This window comes from Haliotis cracherodii, unplaced genomic scaffold, assembly GCF_022045235.1.
Source record: "Haliotis cracherodii isolate W230 unplaced genomic scaffold, xgHalCrac1.p SCAF_5, whole genome shotgun sequence".
Classification (NCBI taxonomy): domain Eukaryota; kingdom Metazoa; phylum Mollusca; class Gastropoda; order Lepetellida; family Haliotidae; genus Haliotis; species Haliotis cracherodii.
Window position 1 is genome coordinate 16,251,466 of NW_027266308.1, and position 20,083 is coordinate 16,271,548.

At 44.9% G+C, this 20,083-nt stretch overlaps 1 protein-coding gene across 1 annotated transcript in view; it reads left to right on the top strand.

Annotated features, from left to right (window-relative positions):
- Positions 1 to 67: 67 nt before the first annotated feature.
- Positions 68 to 20,083, top strand: part of LOC139442696 (probable methylmalonate-semialdehyde/malonate-semialdehyde dehydrogenase [acylating], mitochondrial) — a 36,787-nt gene continuing 16,771 nt past the window's right edge. The window contains exons 1-8 of the mRNA XM_071223575.1: positions 68 to 191; positions 6,028 to 6,069; positions 8,342 to 8,416; positions 12,932 to 13,093; positions 14,725 to 14,803; positions 15,158 to 15,312; positions 16,062 to 16,209; positions 17,261 to 17,325. Of these exons, the coding sequence (XP_071079676.1) occupies positions 156 to 191; positions 6,028 to 6,069; positions 8,342 to 8,416; positions 12,932 to 13,093; positions 14,725 to 14,803; positions 15,158 to 15,312; positions 16,062 to 16,209; positions 17,261 to 17,325 (762 nt within the window). The 5' untranslated portion in view covers positions 68 to 155. The remainder of the gene's footprint in view (positions 192 to 6,027; positions 6,070 to 8,341; positions 8,417 to 12,931; positions 13,094 to 14,724; positions 14,804 to 15,157; positions 15,313 to 16,061; positions 16,210 to 17,260; positions 17,326 to 20,083) is intronic.

Below are 20,083 nucleotides of genomic sequence, written 5' to 3' on the forward strand. Positions count from 1 at the left end.
TCAAAGTAACCAGTTACAAGATGAAATAAATTGACCAATGAAATTGTATTTCAGAGTCATACCTCCTCAGGGTCAAGGACACGCACCTGGTTGACGAGCTGAAAATCTTATTGCTCTAGAATCTGTTCGAGGTTTCGAACTTAGCAATTGTTGTCATGGCGTCACTTCATCGTCTGATTCATGTTGGGAAGGTGCAATGTCAATTTAAAAATTTGTCTGTGCTTGCAAAATGATACGTCACACTTGAGAAAAACATCCACCACGTATGGGTGTCGGTGACCTCAAATTATATAAAAAACATTCATATGAATTTGTGACTAAATCTTCTCCTTTACAAGATAGTTATGGCACCAAAATAAACGTTTATATATGTTTTAATTACTTTGCTAAACGGATGGGTTTTTTTCTGTAGCGTTTTAGTATCATATAACCAGTCACTCGCTTTATCCATACGATGTCTCTATATAAATGAGTGCGCACGTGTAACAGCGCCGGAAGTGTGTATTGAGCGCTAGCAGACCACATGGCTGCCGACTACACTTGACAGAGTGTATTGACATGTAATGAGAGAATACAACCTTTCCCTGGAAAGCCGAGTGTTTGTTGTAGCTGCCAAAGTCATCACATAAATTGGCGACGAGGTAAAACTGGATGTCTTAGCGTTTTTGTGGACATTTTGTGTGATTAACGTCCGTCGTGTTTCACTCACTCCATAAACATGGCGTCGTCTACCTCCGGGAAGATCGACGAATTTAATACAGAGACTGACAGCTGGGACATTTATTGTGAGAGGTTAGACTTGTACTTTACGGCTAGAGGTGTTGATGACGAGGATGATGAGATGAAACGGGCTATTCTGCTTAGTGAAATGGGTAAGACAGCCTACACACTTCTCCGGAATTTGTGCGCTCCTACGAAACCTAAGGAAATGAGGTTTGCTGAGATAGTGAAAGTCATGCGCGATCATCAACACCCAACACCGTCAGTGATAGTTGAAAGACTTAAATTTCACAAGAGGGATAGAAAGTCTCAAGAGAGTGTTGCAGCGTATGCTTCCGAGTTGCGCAAATTGGCAAGTACATGTGACTTTGGTACTACTCTTGATGATTCACTTAGAGACAGACTAGTTTGTGGCATTAATAATGATGCAATACAGAGGAGGTTATTAGCAGAGAAAGCTCTGGATTACAATAAGGCTTATACACTAGCACAGTCAATGGAATTGGCAGCAAAGAATGTAGAAGATATTAAAGTTGGTGCTTCAAGTGTTTCAGCAGCTACAGGGGGTAACATGCACAAGATGTCATCATCTCAACATGCTCCTGTCTACCCGCCATGTGACAGATGTGGTTTACGAAATCACAAATCTCCGGACTGTCATTTTCGTACCTCAAAGTGTTACAATTGTGGTAAGATTGGCCACATTGGGAAGGTATGTCGTCAGTCACAGAATAGTAAAGGTTATCGTTGTGGACGTGGCTCGTATCGATCTAGAGGTCAAGTTCGAAGTCGGGGTCAGCACAAGCGTTCAGCGACAAATCAGGTCACTCCGGATAACTATGGTGATGTTGAAAGTGAAATATATGACATTTACAAGATGGAGACTAGCTCTACACCTTTTGTTGGGAGGAGAGAGAAGGAACCACCAATGTTTATTGATTTAGCACTTAATGGTCAGCCATTAAGCATGGAGCTGGATACAGGTGCAACATTTTCAGTGATTAATGAAGACACTTACAGATCGTTAGGGAAAGATCCACCCAAACTAGGACCTCCTCATACCTTGTTACGTACTTACCTAGGTGAGAAGATACCTCTGCTTGGTTCATGCTCAGTGAAAGTGAACTACGGCAAACAGTCAGCAGAACTGCCAGTGATTGTAGTGAAAGGGAGAAGAGCTAATCTCTTTGGTCGCGACTGGCTGCGACATGTTCGTCTAGACTGGGGAACAATCCTCAGAGTTGATTGTGATGATGTGCAAAGTATCCTTAACTCACATTCTGATGTCTTCAAGGAGGAACTTGGTGAGTTGAAAGATACAAAAGTGAAGATTAACATATCTATTCCTTCACAACCACGCTTCTACAAGCACAGGAACATGGCCTATGCCTTGAGGGACAAGGTTGAGAATGAACTTGAAAGATTAGAGCAGCAGGGTGTCATAAAACCAGTGCAGTACTCAGAGTGGGCAGCACCCATCGTACCAGTGTTGAAGTCGGATCAGTCTTCAGTGCGCATATGTGGAGATTACAAACTAACAGTCAACCAGGTAGCTAAACCAGATTGTTACCCAATACCCAGGATTGAGGACTTATTTGCATCACTCTCAGGTGGTCGCAAGTTTACGAAATTGGACATGAGTAATGCCTACCAGCAGTTAGTGTTGGATGATGATTCCAAGAAACTCACCACAATTAACACCCATAAAGGTCTATACGAGTACCAACGATTACCTTTTGGGGTGTCGGCAGCTCCTGCTATCTTCCAGCGGACAATTGAATGTCTTCTCAGCGACTTGCCACATGTGTGCGTCTACCTCGATGATATTCTCGTCACAGGTGTTGATGATGCAGAACACAACAAGAACCTGAATGAAGTCCTTGACAGATTGCAGAAAGCAGGTTTGCGTCTAAACGCTTCAAAGTGTCACATCAAGAAAGACTCAGTCACTTACCTGGGACACCGGATTGACGAACAGGGACTGCATCCATTAGAGGAGAAGGTAAACGCTATTGTGTCCGCACCAGCTCCTCAGAATGTGACAGAGTTAAAGTCATTCCTTGGGATGGTACAGTACTACCAGAGATTCCTGCCAAATCTCTCCACGACGTTAGTGCCACTACATGGGTTACTACAAAAGGACGCTCCATGGTCATGGACCAAGAAGCATGATACAGTATTTCTAAAGGTGAAATCTCACTTGTCTTCATGTAAGGTCTTGACTCACTACAATCCAGACCTTCCTCTCAACTTAGCAGCTGATGCTTCTCCATATGGAGTAGGTGCCGTCCTGTCACACATCATGCCAGATGGTACTGAGAAGCCTGTGGCGTTTGCGTCACGTTCCTTGTCACCTGCAGAAAAGAACTATTCACAGCTTGATAAAGAAGCACTGGCAATAGTGTTTGGCATAAAGAAATTCCACCAGTATTTGTTCGGACGGAAATTTCAGCTGTTATCAGATCACAAACCCCTCATGGGTCTACTTGATGCAGAGAAAGGCATTCCAGTGATGGCGTCAGCCAGACTCCAGAGATGGGCCTTGATGCTGGCAGCGTATGATTACAGTATTGTGTATAAACCAGGCTCAAAGTTAGCAAACGCAGATTGTTTGAGCAGATTGCCTCTGCAAACCCCTGTGTCTGTGCCGCCTGTTCCAGGAGACACAATAATGCTCCTCGAGAACATGGCAGAATTCCCAGTGAATGTGCGACAAATTCAGTTTTGGACAAGGAAGGATCCCTTGTTAGCTAGAGTGAAGAAGTTAGTGGAATGTGGTTTTCCAGAAAACCTGAAGCCAGATACAGAGCTAAAGCCATATATTCAGAAGAAAACTGAGCTAAGTGTTCAGGATGGTGTGATTCTGTGGGGTAACAGAGTAGTGGTTCCACCTCAGGGTAGGAAACAGTGTGTAGATGTGTTGCATGAAGCTCACCCTGGAATAGCGAGGATGAAAGCTATTGCCAGAGGTCTTGTATGGTGGCCGTGCATTGATTCAGAGCTGGAGAACAAGGTCAGGACTTGTTCCATATGTCAGGAGAGTCGTTCTTCACCCTGCGAAGCAAAGTTACATCCGTGGGACTGGCCGTCCAAACCATGGTCACGTCTGCACATTGATTATGCAGGTCCCTTACAAGGTCAAATGTTCCTCATCATCGTAGACTCTCACTCCAAGTGGATGGATGTTTTCCCTGTCAACAGTGCAACTACGAGTGCCACACTTGAGTGTCTTCGGAGAACATTTTCCATTCATGGTCTACCTGAGACAATAGTGTCTGATAATGGGACATGTTTCACAAGTGATGAATTTGCTATATTCATCAAGAGAAATGGTATTCAACACATCTGTACATCCCCTTACCATCCAGCGTCCAATGGACTGGCAGAGAGGAGTGTCCAGACGTTCAAACAGGGATTTAAGAAGCTCAGCGGCGGTTCCATCAACACCAGGGTGTCAAGATTCCTGTTCAGGTATCGTAACACACCGCAGACTACGACAGGGTCATCTCCAGCGCAGTTACTATTGGGAAGACGTCCACGTTCCCATCTTGACTTGCTTCACCCTGACATCGGTGTTAAAGTTCAACATAAACAAGAGAAGCAGGCAAACTACCACAATAGACATACAAAGTCACGAGAGTTCGCTGTCGGTGATCTTGTTTACGTCAGGAACTTTCTTGGTAAGCCTAAATGGTTACCAGGGGAGATAATCCAGTGTACAGGTCCTATCTCCTTCAGAGTCAGCTTGGAAAATAACAAAATTGCGAGGCGACATGTAGATCACCTCATCAAGCGTTATGTGGACCCCGATGCTGTGAAACCAGAATCCCCAGAATTGTTGGAAGAAAGTGAAGTGTCAAAGTCTGTCATCACTTTCTCACCAGAGCTCCCAGAGCCTAGTTCTGTACTAGTATCACCCGCAGACACGCCATTTCCGCGTACCAGGTTACCTACATGTGACACTAGTCCAGAACTGTCCTCATCTGTTGAGTTGAGAAGATCGACTCGTGAGCGTCGAGCTCCAGATAGACTGAATCTGTAAACTACTGTATTTCATTGTTAAGTGTTCTTATTCAGATTGAACTTTAAGGTGCATGCTCAATTCATTTATTTCAGAAACCAAGTGAATGAACATTAAGTTTTTGAATTTCAGTGTTCAAGAATACTCCAGTGAACTTTATGGGAAAATTTCCATGGAACTCTTTGATCAACGTTTCTTTGATTTCTTTCTCAGTGACTGACGAGTTAGTAACATTGTTCACTAATTGCTTAAACAACAAGTTGTTAACTAAAGGGGGAGGAATGTAGCGTTTTAGTATCATATAACCAGTCACTCGCTTTATCCATACGATGTCTCTATATAAATGAGTGCGCACGTGTAACAGCGCCGGAAGTGTGTATTGAGCGCTAGCAGACCACATGGCTGCCGACTACACTTGACAGAGTGTATTGACATGTAATGAGAGAATACAACCTTTCCCTGGAAAGCCGAGTGTTTGTTGTAGCTGCCAAAGTCATCACATTTTCATATTGTTACATGTTGCCTATTGATCGATTGTGTGTTGGTGCATGACATATAATATATAGGTCTAAAAGTATGAATTGATGAATTCACAGTACTCATCCTCATAAGAATTTATGTGTTTTGAATTTACTTATATTTTAAAGAACACAGTAAAATATCTACTACTGCGGCTTTGTCGCAAAGTGAACGAAATATAATAACTTTGGTTCTGAACCCCTTGTTCAGTCGTGTAGATCTATGTGTTATAACATGTACCAAACATTTACTGTAATTTCTCAGCCCATGTTGGTTAGAAGTGGTGGCAAAATTAACAAATTGATTTTAACCTGTGCCAAGACTTGCAGGCCTGTCTTGAGACAATTAGGGGCGGTCAGGTAGCCTAGTGGTTAAAGTGTTCGCTCGTCACGCTGAAGACCTGGGTTCAATTCCCGACACGGGTACAATGTGTAAAGCCCATTTCTGGTGTCCCCCCGTCATGATATTGCTGGAATATTGCTAAAAGGGCATAAAACCATACTCACTCACTCACTTGAGACCGTTAATTCTAAACACATAACTGCTGAAAGATATAGATCAACTATCTACGGCTGACATGACTTACCAGTGAGTAGTAATTGACAAATTCTTTTGTTACTACACACAATAAAGTTTGTATGAATACTTATAGTAAAAATCCCAAACAAACAAAACCTTAAAAGATCAACTCTCAGCTGTGATCTGTATAAACGCATCAAATGTGAAATGCTTTACAGTTTTGTCATGATGAACCTTGGTTATTGCAGATCTTGAGTGGAGGAAACTTTTCAAGATGCTACACCACAGCGGTAGGAACACTATAGTGCTTACTTGTCCTTCATCAACTGACTTGGCATCAATCTCATTAAAATCTGATCTTAGTTCTTGTTATCGCTAAACTAAGATCTGAGGACATCCCATGAAGGGTCACGTCAGAACGACCTTTCAACCATCCAACCAATCAGAGTGTCTCACCAGATCATGAAAGTGACAGTCAGAATGTGTTTTCTAATCATGTAACCACGAAATATTTAACACGGGGTATTCCGAACGACAGTAACAGCTCTTATGATTATATCCATACAATGTAGGCCATCTATAAGCCATTCCAGAATGTTCTTCTTATCAGTTTTAAATTTTTTTAATCGAGAATATGTCAAAATATGTTTTGAAGCGTAGTCGCCAGTTTGAAACTAGTGTGGTAAAGCTCGAGAAAGCTGCCTTCTGATTGGCTAATGTTTTCTTGTCAGTCATTTCATTGGTCAGTCAAAATTCATGAAAGGTCATTCTGATGTGACCCGTAATGGGATGCCCTCAGATCTTTGTTTAGCAGTAGTGAGAACTCAGATCTGATTTTAAAGAGATTGACTCGGCATCAGGGACTTACCTGGGTCTATCTGTTTTCGTCTCCAGGAAACTCTGGAGTAATACGTTTTGGGCATCTGAGGAATTGAGATTGGGGTCCCAGGCTGGCGACATGTGATTTCCAGGAATTTTACTGATGCCATGCTCAGAAGCCTTAATAGAGTTTTCAATGTTGCATTGAAGATAATCATCTCATTGCCACCCTAAACATTGAGTGTATTTATTACCAGAATAGAAATGTTAGTTGTTTGTATTATCTACAGAGTTGCCATCAACCTAATGGTAAAAGTAAAAAGTCACTATTCCTCAGTTTTTCTAGTCTCAGACTAGTGGACTTCTGTTAAACTTGAACCCTGGCACTGGTGATAGTCTCAGGCCATAATGAGTGTTGTGAGGATCCTGGTGCAGGATCTGTGCACCATGCTTGTTAGAAGTAATAGACAGCTGATGTGTTGTTTCTCACATCTCACCTGGGTGTTTGTCTTAGTATGCCTTGATAGCATGGGTCAATCACTGGTTTGTCTGGCCCTGATTACCGGTAGACATTTCACCATGATTGGCATAGCTGAAACATGCATGGGATAATACAATGTACAACCGCTGACTTGACCCAGGAATCGAGCTGCCGCTGGTCATGGGTTTGAATCCCAGATATGACTTGACTTACAAAGGTGGGGGTCCAAGGTAACCAACAGTTAATTTCAAGGGTGCTTGCAGACAAAATGAGGGTCCTGTAAAGTAATGAAATGGTGTACTGTACATTTTAATGATTGCTTTAGAGCCTGGAATGAATCAAAGGTCATGTGGACAGTGGTCATGATTTATGGATGAAATAACAGACACCCATAACTCTGCTGTAGGTACAATGAATATTACTGTACGTCCCTAGAGACGTAGTGTATTCTTTTTCTGTGTCCAATCTCAACATTTGTGCGTACTTGACTCACAAATGTGTGTTGCGTAAAACCCTGTTTTGAATATTGTTCTTCTATGTCTATCCATGTCTATCAGGATCCATATGGTCATAGGTTTCAGCTAATTAGTAACAGGATCACTGTGGGCTTCGACCAATATTTAACTGGATTGCTCTAGGCAGATTGCAGGGCCACAGGAAAAAGCTTTGTTTTGGGCAAACCACCCAGCCCTGCAAGGCTCGAACTGATAAGTTTTTTGCCAGCTTTAATTTTAGCTCACCTGACTGTTGTTTATCTGTCATCAACTTTCACTTTTTCGACATCTCTTCTAAAACTACATGGTCTCTGAAGCTGAAATTGTTGCTTTATAATTCCAATACAATTTTAGACATGGACATGTAACCAATTAATGGTCAATATGGTGAATAATTCAAGTAGATCAATGCTGTAAAGTGACAGCAGGCTAGTAAACAATTATTATCTATTTGACTAATTTTGCTAACTCACTCTTCATCCTTGTAACCATAACAAAGTTGAAGTATCATAAAATTGTTTCTTCATTATTCAGGTGAGCTGTAGAGCTATTTGATTATTTAACGTAAATGCCCCTCAAATCAGCATGTCTTTTTCAATCAATAATCATTTAACTATCTCCTTTAAGGAACACACCCTCCTCCTTCCCTACTTACAGTAATTGTGTTGCATGAAACTTAATGTTTAGTTATGGCCTGATATTACTGGAATATCGCTATACGTGTTCAAAGATTTGTTAAGCTCACCTGACATGTGTCTGTCTTTGCAGCCCACCACCAAGATGTTTATTAATGGACAGATGGTGGAATCCAAGACAAATAAATGGATAGATGTCCACGATCCGGTGAGGAAAGGCTGTCACTCTGAAATCCTATAGAACATAGAATAAGTAGTTTAATTTCAGCATTGGTTAGTTGTAGATTGATGAAAACATATGACAAAGATATGTCTCAATTTTGTACATTGCTGTGCTTGTTATAAGCATTATTTCTGCCACCTTTGGTCTTGAAATATGTCATTAATCAACAGTAGTATTTAATAACAACATATCTTATTCTGGAAAGCCCATGTGGATTCAGAGACAGAAGACTTAACTCTTATCACAGGCTTCTTAAAATGGCATATTTGAAAGAGGATCCATATGGTCAAAGTGTGTCGCCTGGTTGATGCCATGCTATTGTATCCACACAAACTTGGGTCATTGCTCATGTTACCAACCACTGGTTTACTTGGCTGATTCGTTTGTTTGTTGCTGAACACCGCACACAGCAATATTCCAGCTATATGACAGCGGTCTGTAAGTAATCAAGTCTGGACCAGACAGTCAAGAGTGATTGACACCACGAGCATCAATCTACGCAATTGGGATACGATGACATGCATCAACCAAGTCAGCAAGCCTGACCAGCCAATCCTGTTAGTTGCCTTATAGTTTTCTCTTATGATAAGCATGGGTTGCTGAAGATCTATTCTACCCCAGATCTGCACAGGTCAGTTGATTAGTTGTTGCCAATATACATGGTACAGGCAACCACCTTGGTCGAGCTTGACAGCAGCTGACTGCAGCATTATGCCACATTCACTCACACACACATCCTGGTTTTGATAACAGCAGTTGGTTTGTATCTGGAGGGATTCATTTGTACTACCATATTGTCTAGGTTCACTGAAGATTTTGATGCATGTCAGTATTGTTGGTCACAATACGTTTATTTCCCTGTGGGGGAGATTTGCTCCCCAGTACCCTTTACTTGTTGCAAGAGTGACTTGCCTGATAGTGTCATCTTGACCTGATAGTGCGTCACTATGACCTGATGGTGTATCACCTTGACATGATGGTGTGTCGCCATGACATGATGGTGTGTCACTATGACCTGATGGTGCGTCACTATGATCTGATTGTGCATCACCATGACATGATGGTGTGTCACCATGACATGATGGTGTGTCCATGACATGGTGTGTCCATGACATGATGGTGTATCACCATGACATGATGGTGTGTCTATGACATGATGGTGTGTCCATGACATGATGGTGTGTCACCATGACATGATGGTGTGTCACCATGACATGATGGTGTATCACCATGACATGATGGTGTGTCCATGACATGATGGTGTGTCCATGACATGATGGTGTATCACCATGACATGATGGTGTGTCTATGACATGATGGTGTGTCGCCATGACCTGATGGTGTGTCGCCATGATATGATGGTGTGTCCATGATATGATGGTGTGTCGCCATGACGTGATGGTGTGTCGCCATGACATGATGGTGTGTCACCATGACATGATGGTGTGTCCATGACATGATGGTGTGGGGGGCACGGGTGGCCCAGTCGTCTAAGGCGCCGCGATTCGCTGTGCAGAGTTGCGTCCCCTGGACAGGCCAGAAACCTATGATTGTGGGTTCGAATCCCGATTCGCCCCGATTATGTTTCTAGGTTTGTCAGCACCATACCCGTGCTCGTGGGTTTCACCGAAGTGGTAAACGTCTGAGACCTGCATCAGTTCGGGCTTTCCTCCCATATTAAGCTGACACGCCGTGATATAACTGGAATAATGTTAAAAGCGGCGTTAAACCCAACTCACTCACTCACTCACTCACTCACTCACATGATGGTGTGTCCATGACATGATGGTGTGTCGCCATGACATGATGATGTGTCGCCATGATATGATGGTGTGTCCATGACATGGTGGTGTGTCGCCATGACATGATGGTGTGTCCCTGACATGATGGTGCATCGCCATGACCTGATGGTGTGTCACCATGACCTGATGGTGTATTACCATGACATGATGGTGTGTCACCATGACATGATGGTGTGTCCATGACATGATGGTGTGTCCATGACATGATGGTGTGTCACCATGACATGATGGTGTGTCCATGACATGATGGTGCGTCGCCATGACCTGACGGTGTGTCACCATGACCTGATGGTGTATCACCATGACATGATGGTGTGTCACCATGACATGATGGTGTGTCCATGACATGATGGTGTGTCGCCATGACATAATGGTGTGTCACCATGACATGATGGTGTGTCGCCATGACATGATGGTGTATCACCATGACATGATGGTGTATCACCATGACGGTGTATCACCATGACATGATGGGGTATCACCATGACATAATGGTGTGTCGCCATGACATGATGGTGTGTCCATGACATGATGGTGTGTCCATGACATGATGGTGTGTCGCCATGACATGATGGTGTGTCCATGACATAATGTTGTGTCGCCATGACATGATGGTGTGTCCATGACATGGTGTGTCCATGACATGATGGTGTATCACCATGACATGATGGTGTGGCTATGACATGATGGTGTGTCCATGACATGATGGTGTGTCGCCATGACATGATGGTGTGTCACCATGACATGATGGTGTATCACCATGACATGATGGTGTGTCCATGACATGATGGTGTGTCCATGACATGATGATGTGTCGCCATGACATGATGGTGTGTCCATGACATAATGGTGTGTCGCAATTTGACATGATGGTGTGTCCATGACATGGTGTGTCCATGACATGATGGTGTATCACCATGACATGATGGTGTGTCTATGACATGATGGTGTGTCCATGACATGATGGTGTGTCGCCATGACATGATGGTGTGTCACCATGACATGATGGTGTGTCACCATGACATGATGGTGTGTCCATGACATGATGGTGTGTCCATGACATGATGGTGTGTCCATGACATGATGGTGTGTCGCAATGACATGATGGTGCGTCGCCATGATATGATGGTGTGTCCATGACATGATGGTGTGTCGCCATGACATGATGGTGTGTCGCCATGATATGATGGTGTGTCCATGACATGGTGTGTCCATGACATGATGGTGTGTCCATGACATGATGGTGTGTCGCCATGACATGATGGTGTGTCACCATGACATGATGGTGTGTCCATGACATGATGGTGTGTCCATGACATGATGGTGTGTCGCAATGACATGATGGTGCGTCGCCATGATATGATGGTGTGTCCATGACATGATGGTGTGTCGCCATGACATGATGGTGTGTCGCCATGACATGATGGTGTGTCCATGACATGGTGTGTCCATGACATGATGGTGTGTCGCCATGACATGATGGTATGTCCATGACATGATGGTGCATCACCATGACCTGATGGTTTGTCGCCATGACATGATGCCATGACATGATGGTGTGTCGCCATGACATGATGGTGTGTCGCCATGACATGATGGTGTGTCACCATGACATGATGGTGTGTCCATGACATGATGGTGTGTCCATGACATGATGGTGTGTCGCAATGACATGATGGTGCGTCGCCATGATATGATGGTGTGTCCATGACATGATGGTGTGTCGCCATGACATGATGGTGTGTCGCCATGACATGATGGTGTGTCGCCATGACATGATGGTGTGTCCATGACATGGTGTGTCCATGACATGATGGTGTGTCGCCATGACATGATGGTATGTCCATGACATGATGGTGCATCACCATGACCTGATGGTTTGTCACCATGACCTGATGGTGTATTACCATGACATGATGGTGTGTCACCATGACATGATGGTGTGTCACCATGACATGATGGTGTGTCACCATGACATGATGGTGTGTCCATGACATGATGGTGCGTCGCCATGACCTGACGGTGTGTCACCATGACCTGATGGTGTATCACCATGACCTGATGGTGTGTCACCATGACCTGATGGTATGTCACCATGACATGATGGTGTGTCCATGACATGATGGTGTGTCGCCATGACATAATGGTGTGTCACCATGACATAATGGTGTGTCCATGACATGATGGTGTGTCCATGACATGATGGTGTGTCCATGACATGATGGTGTATCACCATGACATGATGGTGTGTCTATGACATGATGGTGCGTCGCCATGACATGATGGTGTGTCACCATGACATGATGGTGTGTCCATGACATGATGGTGTGTCCATGACATGATGGTGTATCACCATGACATGATTGTGTGTCCATGACATAATGGTGTGTCGCCATGACATGATGGTGTATCACCATGACGTGATGGTGTATCACCATGACATGATGGTCTGTCCATGACATGATGGTGCATCGCCATGACATGATGGTGTGTCACCATGACATGATGGTGTGTCCATGACATGATGGTGTATCACCATGACATGATGGTGTGTCCATGACATGATGGTGTGTCGCCATGACATGATGATGTGTCACTATGACATGATGGTGTGTCGCCATGACATGGTGTGAATCCTTGTTGATGTTTTCTGTCACAGCATATTTTTACTATTGTGAGGTGTCAAATGATATTGCAGGCAACCAATGAGGTGGTGACGCGTGTGCCAGAGTGTACCCAGGATGAGATGAAGGCTGCTGTGGCATCGGCCAAAGAGGCGTTTAAGAGCTGGTCACAAACAACCATCCTCACAAGACAACAGATCATGTTCAAGTTCCAGCAGCTTATCAAGGATAACTTAGTAAGTTACAGATGTCCACACAGGGCTCTCATAGTTACATGTTAAGTAGTGGTGTAACGATTGATCAGATTATCAATACATTGCAGTGGCCATTGATGACCTGATGATCATCAATGACATTTAAGGTGGGGACGGGTGGCCCAGTCGTCTAAGGCGCCGTGATTCACAGTGCAGAGTTGCCTTCCTATGGCACGCTGGAAACCTATGATTGTGGGTTCAAATCCCAGTTTGTCCCGATTATGTTTCTAGGTTTGTCAGCACCATATCCGTACTTGTGGGTTTCACCGAAGTGGTAAACGTCTGAGACCTGCATCACTTCAGCGTTTTTCTCCCACATTAAGCTGACACGTCATGATATAACTGGAATACTGTTAAAAACGGCGTTAACCCAACTCACTCAATGACATTTAAGCTAAAAATAAAGCATTTTCTTTTAATATCCAGTGGTAGATTAAGTCTTCAGCAACCCATGCTTGCCATAAAAGGTGTCTATGCTTGTTGTAAGAGGCGACTAACAGGATCGGGTGGTCAGACTCGCTGACTTTGTTGATGCATGTCATTGTATTCCAATTGCGTGGATCGATGCTCATGATGTCAGTCACTGGATTGTCTGGTCTCGACTTGATTATTCACAGACCGTCGTCATATAGATGGAATATTGCTGAGTGCGGCGTTAAACAACAAAGAAACAAAGAAACAATCAAATCAAGTTACTGAACTGAAACTTTGTGGAAAATAAAATGATTAAGAGTTTCTTTTAGGTACCATCATCAGTTTTGAATTTTGGGCACTGCTAACAATGTTGCAAAAATAAATTTTCTTTATGTAATCTTATCCTCCATTATTATGGTACTTTTTCCATGCTGAATGTTACATTTAAAGCACATTTTTGTAACCCTGATCAATGGATCAGTGTGCACTAGACAATCATTCTCAGCTCCCTAGCCAGTTTACAACCCAAGCTGCTTGTGAGGTGCCAGAAGGTTAACAGCCACATTGCCATCTCCTACCAGGTACCCATTCACTGCTGGGTGAACAAACGCACATTTCAAACAAATTAAATTAAGTATATGTGCAAGAGAAATCCTATGGGATATTACTCACAAGAGACATTTGATGGTCATGTCTCATTTTATGTGAATCGTTGGTACCTGTAGCTCCAGGGTACTTTTTTTTTTTATAGAATTCAGGGATTTATCAAGACCTGTTCTGAGGCTTATAATCGGCCCCAAGTCTGAAGCAATTGTCAGTAAGAATTCCCAAATTGCGTTGCTTTGCAGATGTGACTTACAATTCATTGATAACAAAACCAATGATGAAGCTTTCATGTGTAGTGTTACATTTTTGCATTGAATGAAATTAAATATGATTAATATACTGCTGAATTTAAGAAAATAGACTTTTGGACAAAATTATGTTTTTTCCTCATTTTGTCTGCTAAGGGCACTTTAGAATCCTGGGATGGAGATATTATACCTTACATGATGGAGGAGGGCTTGAGGCCTGATGGTCATGGAGTTCTGATACCACAGTATTGTCATCAAATAGGGTCCCAAGAAGGCATAGAATTTGTCAGTGGATAAGTTCCTATTTTGTCCCATTTTATGAATAATGTTCTTTTAATTTCACAGAAAAATATTGCAGCCAATATCACGAAGGAGCAAGGAAAGACTCTGATGGATGCTGAGGGCGATGTCATGAGGGGGTTACGTAAGTGTTTGTTTGTTCTTTAATGCCACCATATTCCAGCTATATGACGACAGCCTGTATATAATTGTATTTGGACCAGAAATCCATTGATCAATATCATGAGCAATGATCCATTTTAAGGTACGATGACACAATTAACCAAATCACCTAGCCTGACCACCCGCTCCATTTGGTTGCCTGTTATAATCCAGTGCTGTAATTAAGAAATAATAATCCTGCTTTGATTGTTTTGTCAGACATTACCACATATCATTGAAGTGTTGTGAGATTAACTTTAGCAGAGAAACTTGTAGCACAAAGCTGTGATGTTTTGAAGGTTGCTGCAGAGATTATTGACTGTTGTCATGGTTACAGAGGTGGTGGAACACTGCTGTAGTGTGACCAGCCTCCAGCTTGGGGAGACGCTCCAGGGCATCGCCAAGGACATGGACACGATGACGTACAGACTGCCCCTGGGGGTGTGTGCCGGTATCACCCCTTTCAACTTCCCGGCCATGATTCCACTGTGGGTGAGTTGCACTGTTTGAATCATGTCAGGCCCAGTATACAATGTCATCAAGTTGCGAGCGGGGGCACGGGTGGCCCAGTCGTCTAAGGCGCTGTGCAGATTCGCTGTGCAGAGTTGCGTCCCTTGGCCACGCCAGAAACATGATTGTGGGTTCGAATCCTGGTTTGCCCCGATTATGTTTCTAGGGTTGTCAGCGCCATACCCGTGCTCGTGGGTTTCACAGAAGTGGTAAACGTCTAAGACCTGCATCACTTGGGGCTTTCCTCCCACATTAAGCTGACACGCCGCGATATAACTGTAATACTGTTAAAAGCGGCGTTAAACCCAACTCACTCACTCACTCACTGTTGTGAGTTTATGTGCCGGGTGACACTCCATGCAATTCAGGCGACACATTTGGGGCAGCACATGAACATTAGAAGTTACCTGAAACAACATAATATGTCTCTTCTTTGGTTTAAAAATACCCAATTGGCTGGACTCAAGGGAAAAAAAATATATTGTAGACCCAATGATTGAGGGGATGAACTGCTTGTCATGGGTTTGAATGCCAGATTAAGCTGATAATGAGCCTTCTTTCTATTACCAGCATGGTTTGGCAAATCTTTATGTCAAGCATCACTTTAGGCTGTCATATCATTCATGATAACAAGACTTATGTACAATTTATTGTTCAATGCAGAGTTAAGCCTCACTTCACTTATCACATATACAGTGCAGTATTTTGATATCCTGTTTTTCTGTGTGGAGATGTTCCCTATGGCAGCTGTGTGTGGCAACACGTCTATCGTGAAGCCGTCGGAGCGGGACCCAGGAGCCACCATGATGCTGGTGGAGCTTGCAAAGGAGGCTGGGATGCCACCTGGTGTCATCAACGTCATCCACGGCCGACATGACTGTGAGCACTCGCCCCAAATACATCCCCAGTACCTCATGCTTGTCTCCCTAATATGTCAGAATATGTCCTCTATACCTTGGGCTTATACTTATCGCCCTATTGACATCAGAATAGATTGCCAGTACCCCATGCTTGTCTCCTATTGACATCAGAATAGGTTGCCAGTACATCATGCTTGTCTCCTTTTGACATCAGAATAGGTTGCCAGTACCCCATGCTTGTCTCCCATTGACATCAGAATAGATTGCCAGTACCCCATGCTTGTCTCCCATTGACATCAGAATAGATTGCCAGTACCCCGTGCTTGTCTCCTATTGACATCAGAATAGGTTGCCAGTACCCCATGCTTGTCTCCTATTGACATCAGAATAGGTTGCCAGTACCCCATGCTTGTCTCCCATTGACATCAGAATAGATTGCCAGTACCCCATGCTTGTCTCCTATTGACATCAGAATAGATTGCCAGTACCCCATGCTTGTCTCCTATTGACATCAGAATAGATTGCCAGTACCCCATGCTTGTCTCCTATTGACAGAATAGATTGCCAGTACCCCATGCTTGTCTCCTATTGACATCAGAATAGATTGCCAGTACCCCATGCTTGTCTCCTATTGACATCAGAATAGATTGCCAGTACCCCATGCTTGTCTCCTATTGACATCAGAATAGATTGCCAGTACCCCATGCTTGTCTCCTATTGACATCAGAATAGGTTGCCACTACCCCATGCTTGTCTCCTTCTTTTGGAAAGAACATTGCAGAACATGAATTTGTTTAGTTCCTTGGTAACAAGGCTCACAGGTAGACACTGCATGCCAGAATTAGATTATTGCTGGTTCAAATCCAAATTCCCTTTGATATAATTCTAGGTTTGTCACAACCATACCTTTGATCGTGGGTTCCACCAAAGTGAAATGTAGCAGAGTCCTGCCATCCTGTGAAACGAAATATGAAATAGTTTGGCCCTGTCTCCTGATCACTACTTGTCCCCCATGATGTACAGTTGACACACTTGTACATACAAGCCTACAGTGCTTCATCTTGTTTCAGCCGTGAACTTCATCTGTGACCATCCCGACATCAAGGCTATCTCATTTGTAGGATCCGACCAAGCAGTAAGTGAATGTTAAAGGAAAACAGGCTCTGCACCCACTCTGTCACATACCTTCTGGCCAACTTTAGGATGTGTATCCCCTTAATGGCTTTACCAGATGCTTTTTCATCCTATACACATTCAAATTGAGAATTGATGCAAATAGATTACAGTGCAGGACACTATGGCAACTTGACCACTATAAATCTGGGAATTTCAGATTAAATCCTCCTTGGGGCACTTATTGCATTTTCCTTGCTCAAGAAAATCTACATGACATAGTTGTAACCATTTTTCCTTAATAAAAAATGTTACCACACAAAAAACTTCGTTTTTGTATGATATACGACCACCTTTACAGTGCCTCACCCTCTACGGCGCCCCACGCAAAGGGGAGTAACTCTCACCCAAATCACTTTCCTTATGTCATTCGACTGCACAAAACGTCTGATTTTTCAAGAAAGTTTTCAAAAAGAACCTAATCGTTCACTGAGAAGACCATGACTGACCAAACTGTATGTATGGTACATTTCTTTCCTTGCAAATGCGTAATACCTCGCATTTCTTTTTTACAGACCCAGGACCAGCACCCTAGCTGCCTGAAGTGTTTGGCAGAAGAGGGGCATGTCTAAAAAGGGTTAAAAGGCTAAATCAACGCCTTCTGCTACTGTCTCCTCCGCCCCTTCTCTGAGGGCTCGAGGGTCCCCGAGGCACCTACACCTGCACCCTATTTGGCAGATATTTCTCCTCTACTAAAGTCACAGATGGCGTCGATGATGAAGGAGGTTTAGTCCCAACTTCTAGAGACGCTGCGGGCTGGGCCTTCCCCATTGTCGGCGCCGGACGTGGCCTCGAGGCCCTGTGGAATGCCCAGCGTCAGCTGAGGCAGGCCACTTGGTCTCTGGGACGATCAGAGACCGGGCTTCGGCTCCGCCTTGAGGTCGCCCCAGCTGGCTCGTTCAATTCCTCCGCACCATTTTCCCTAGTGGAGCCAGACGCCTTTTCCGAGGCCGAGGCTTCCACTGGTGGATCTGTGGCCCAGAGCCAGGTGGGTCCCCTTGAACCTCGGGACAGGGACTCGGCTTTGGGCTTCGGCTTCGGGCGTCCTCTTCCTGTCTCGTCCGCTACCTCTCTCGAGGATGAGTCGATTACAGTCTGCTCGGAATCGAGAGAGGAGGAGTGGATGGAGGAGGGAGGGGATGACTCGGAGGCTTCGGGGACATTCTCCCTTGTATCCTCGTTGAGGCACTTACGGGACAGGATCGTCCAGGTACTGCCTCAGGTGGCTGCGCCCATGCCCGCATCGGATCCGACTGAGTTCCGCCTTCCGGGGGACGCCTTCGCTCCTAGCAAGGCGCCCCAGGTGCGGCTCTGCATTTTGTCCTCCTTGGCACACGAGGTCATCGATCCTCTGCTTTCGGGTGCTGGCAGGAAGTTTGACCTGCCCGAACTTATTAAGCGGTACCCGTTAGCTGAGGACGGTGATTTCGAGGTTCCAGTGGTCGACGAATGCGTATGGACTTCTGTCACCCTGGGGGGGGTCTTCGAGCCCCACCTTGGCAAAGGCCAAGCAGAACCGGCTGTTGCCCCCCTTTCCCATGTACGGTGCAGAGCTGAAGGCTGCTTACGTTTGCTTCGAGGAGCAATACCATAATGCATGCCAACAGCTTCGCGTCTCCATACACTCCGCCTATCTGTCTGCAGTACAGAGGGAGGTGACTCCTGCTGACTCCTCGGAGTTGGCTGCACAACTGATGGAAGTCCATAGCCATCTCTCGCAGGACGCTATTCGTAGCTGTGGCTCGCAGATATTGTGCGCTGTCATGGGCATGCGCAGGCTGTGGATGTCGGTGTCTAAGTACTCGGCATCCCAAGCCTGGACCTCCTAGCTTTGCCTTATAAGATGGGTGCCACCCTCTTCCCTGGGGCTCAACAGGTAGTCCGTGAGGCCGCTCAGTTGTACGCTTCAATCAAGGACTCTAAGGCCTTGTTGGAGGTACCTAGCGCTAAGCCGCATAAGCGGACCTCTCCCCTTGACTCTTCCCATGCTGGCACGCCGGATCAGAAGTCTGCACCTGCTTGGAAGCAGCCGCTTCCTTCAGGTAAAGGCGCAGGGAGAGCCAAGGGCCGGGGCAAGGCGGCTGGTCGAGGCCAGCAGCCTTTTCGCGGGTCCGGGAACCCATTAGCACCCGAAGAGCCCCGGGTGGACCCACAGTCACCAGTTCTCGAACTGCAGACAGCCGGGACCCACTGCCTCAAACCGGATGTCCCCGTAGGCGGCCGACTGGCTCTATTCCTCAAGGAATGGGAAACAGTTACATCCAATCCCTGGACCCTGTCCACTATCAGGGATGGCCATTTTCCTTGGTGGAAACACCATCCGCCCCCATTCTCCGGCATAAAGCACACTCCGGTGCCTGCTACCCCAGAGAAGGCGGAGTTCCTCCGTACCGAGGTCGACGCACTTCTTATGAAAGCTGCGATCAAACCGGTTCCCAAGGGACAGGAAAACGAGGGCTTCTACTCGACGTATTTCCTAGTCACCAAAAAAGACGGAGGGTTCAGACCTATTCTCAATCTGAGAAGGCTGAACAAACATATAGAAGTACCGTCCTTCAGGATGAGACACTGCGCTCAGTGGTCTCAGCATTCGAGACAGGAGAATGGCTAACGTCAATAGACCTAAAAGACGCCTATCTCCACGTACCCATACACCCCGAGTTCAAGAAATACCTGAGGTTTTCTTTCGACGGGAGGTGTTATCAGTTCAGGGTTCTACC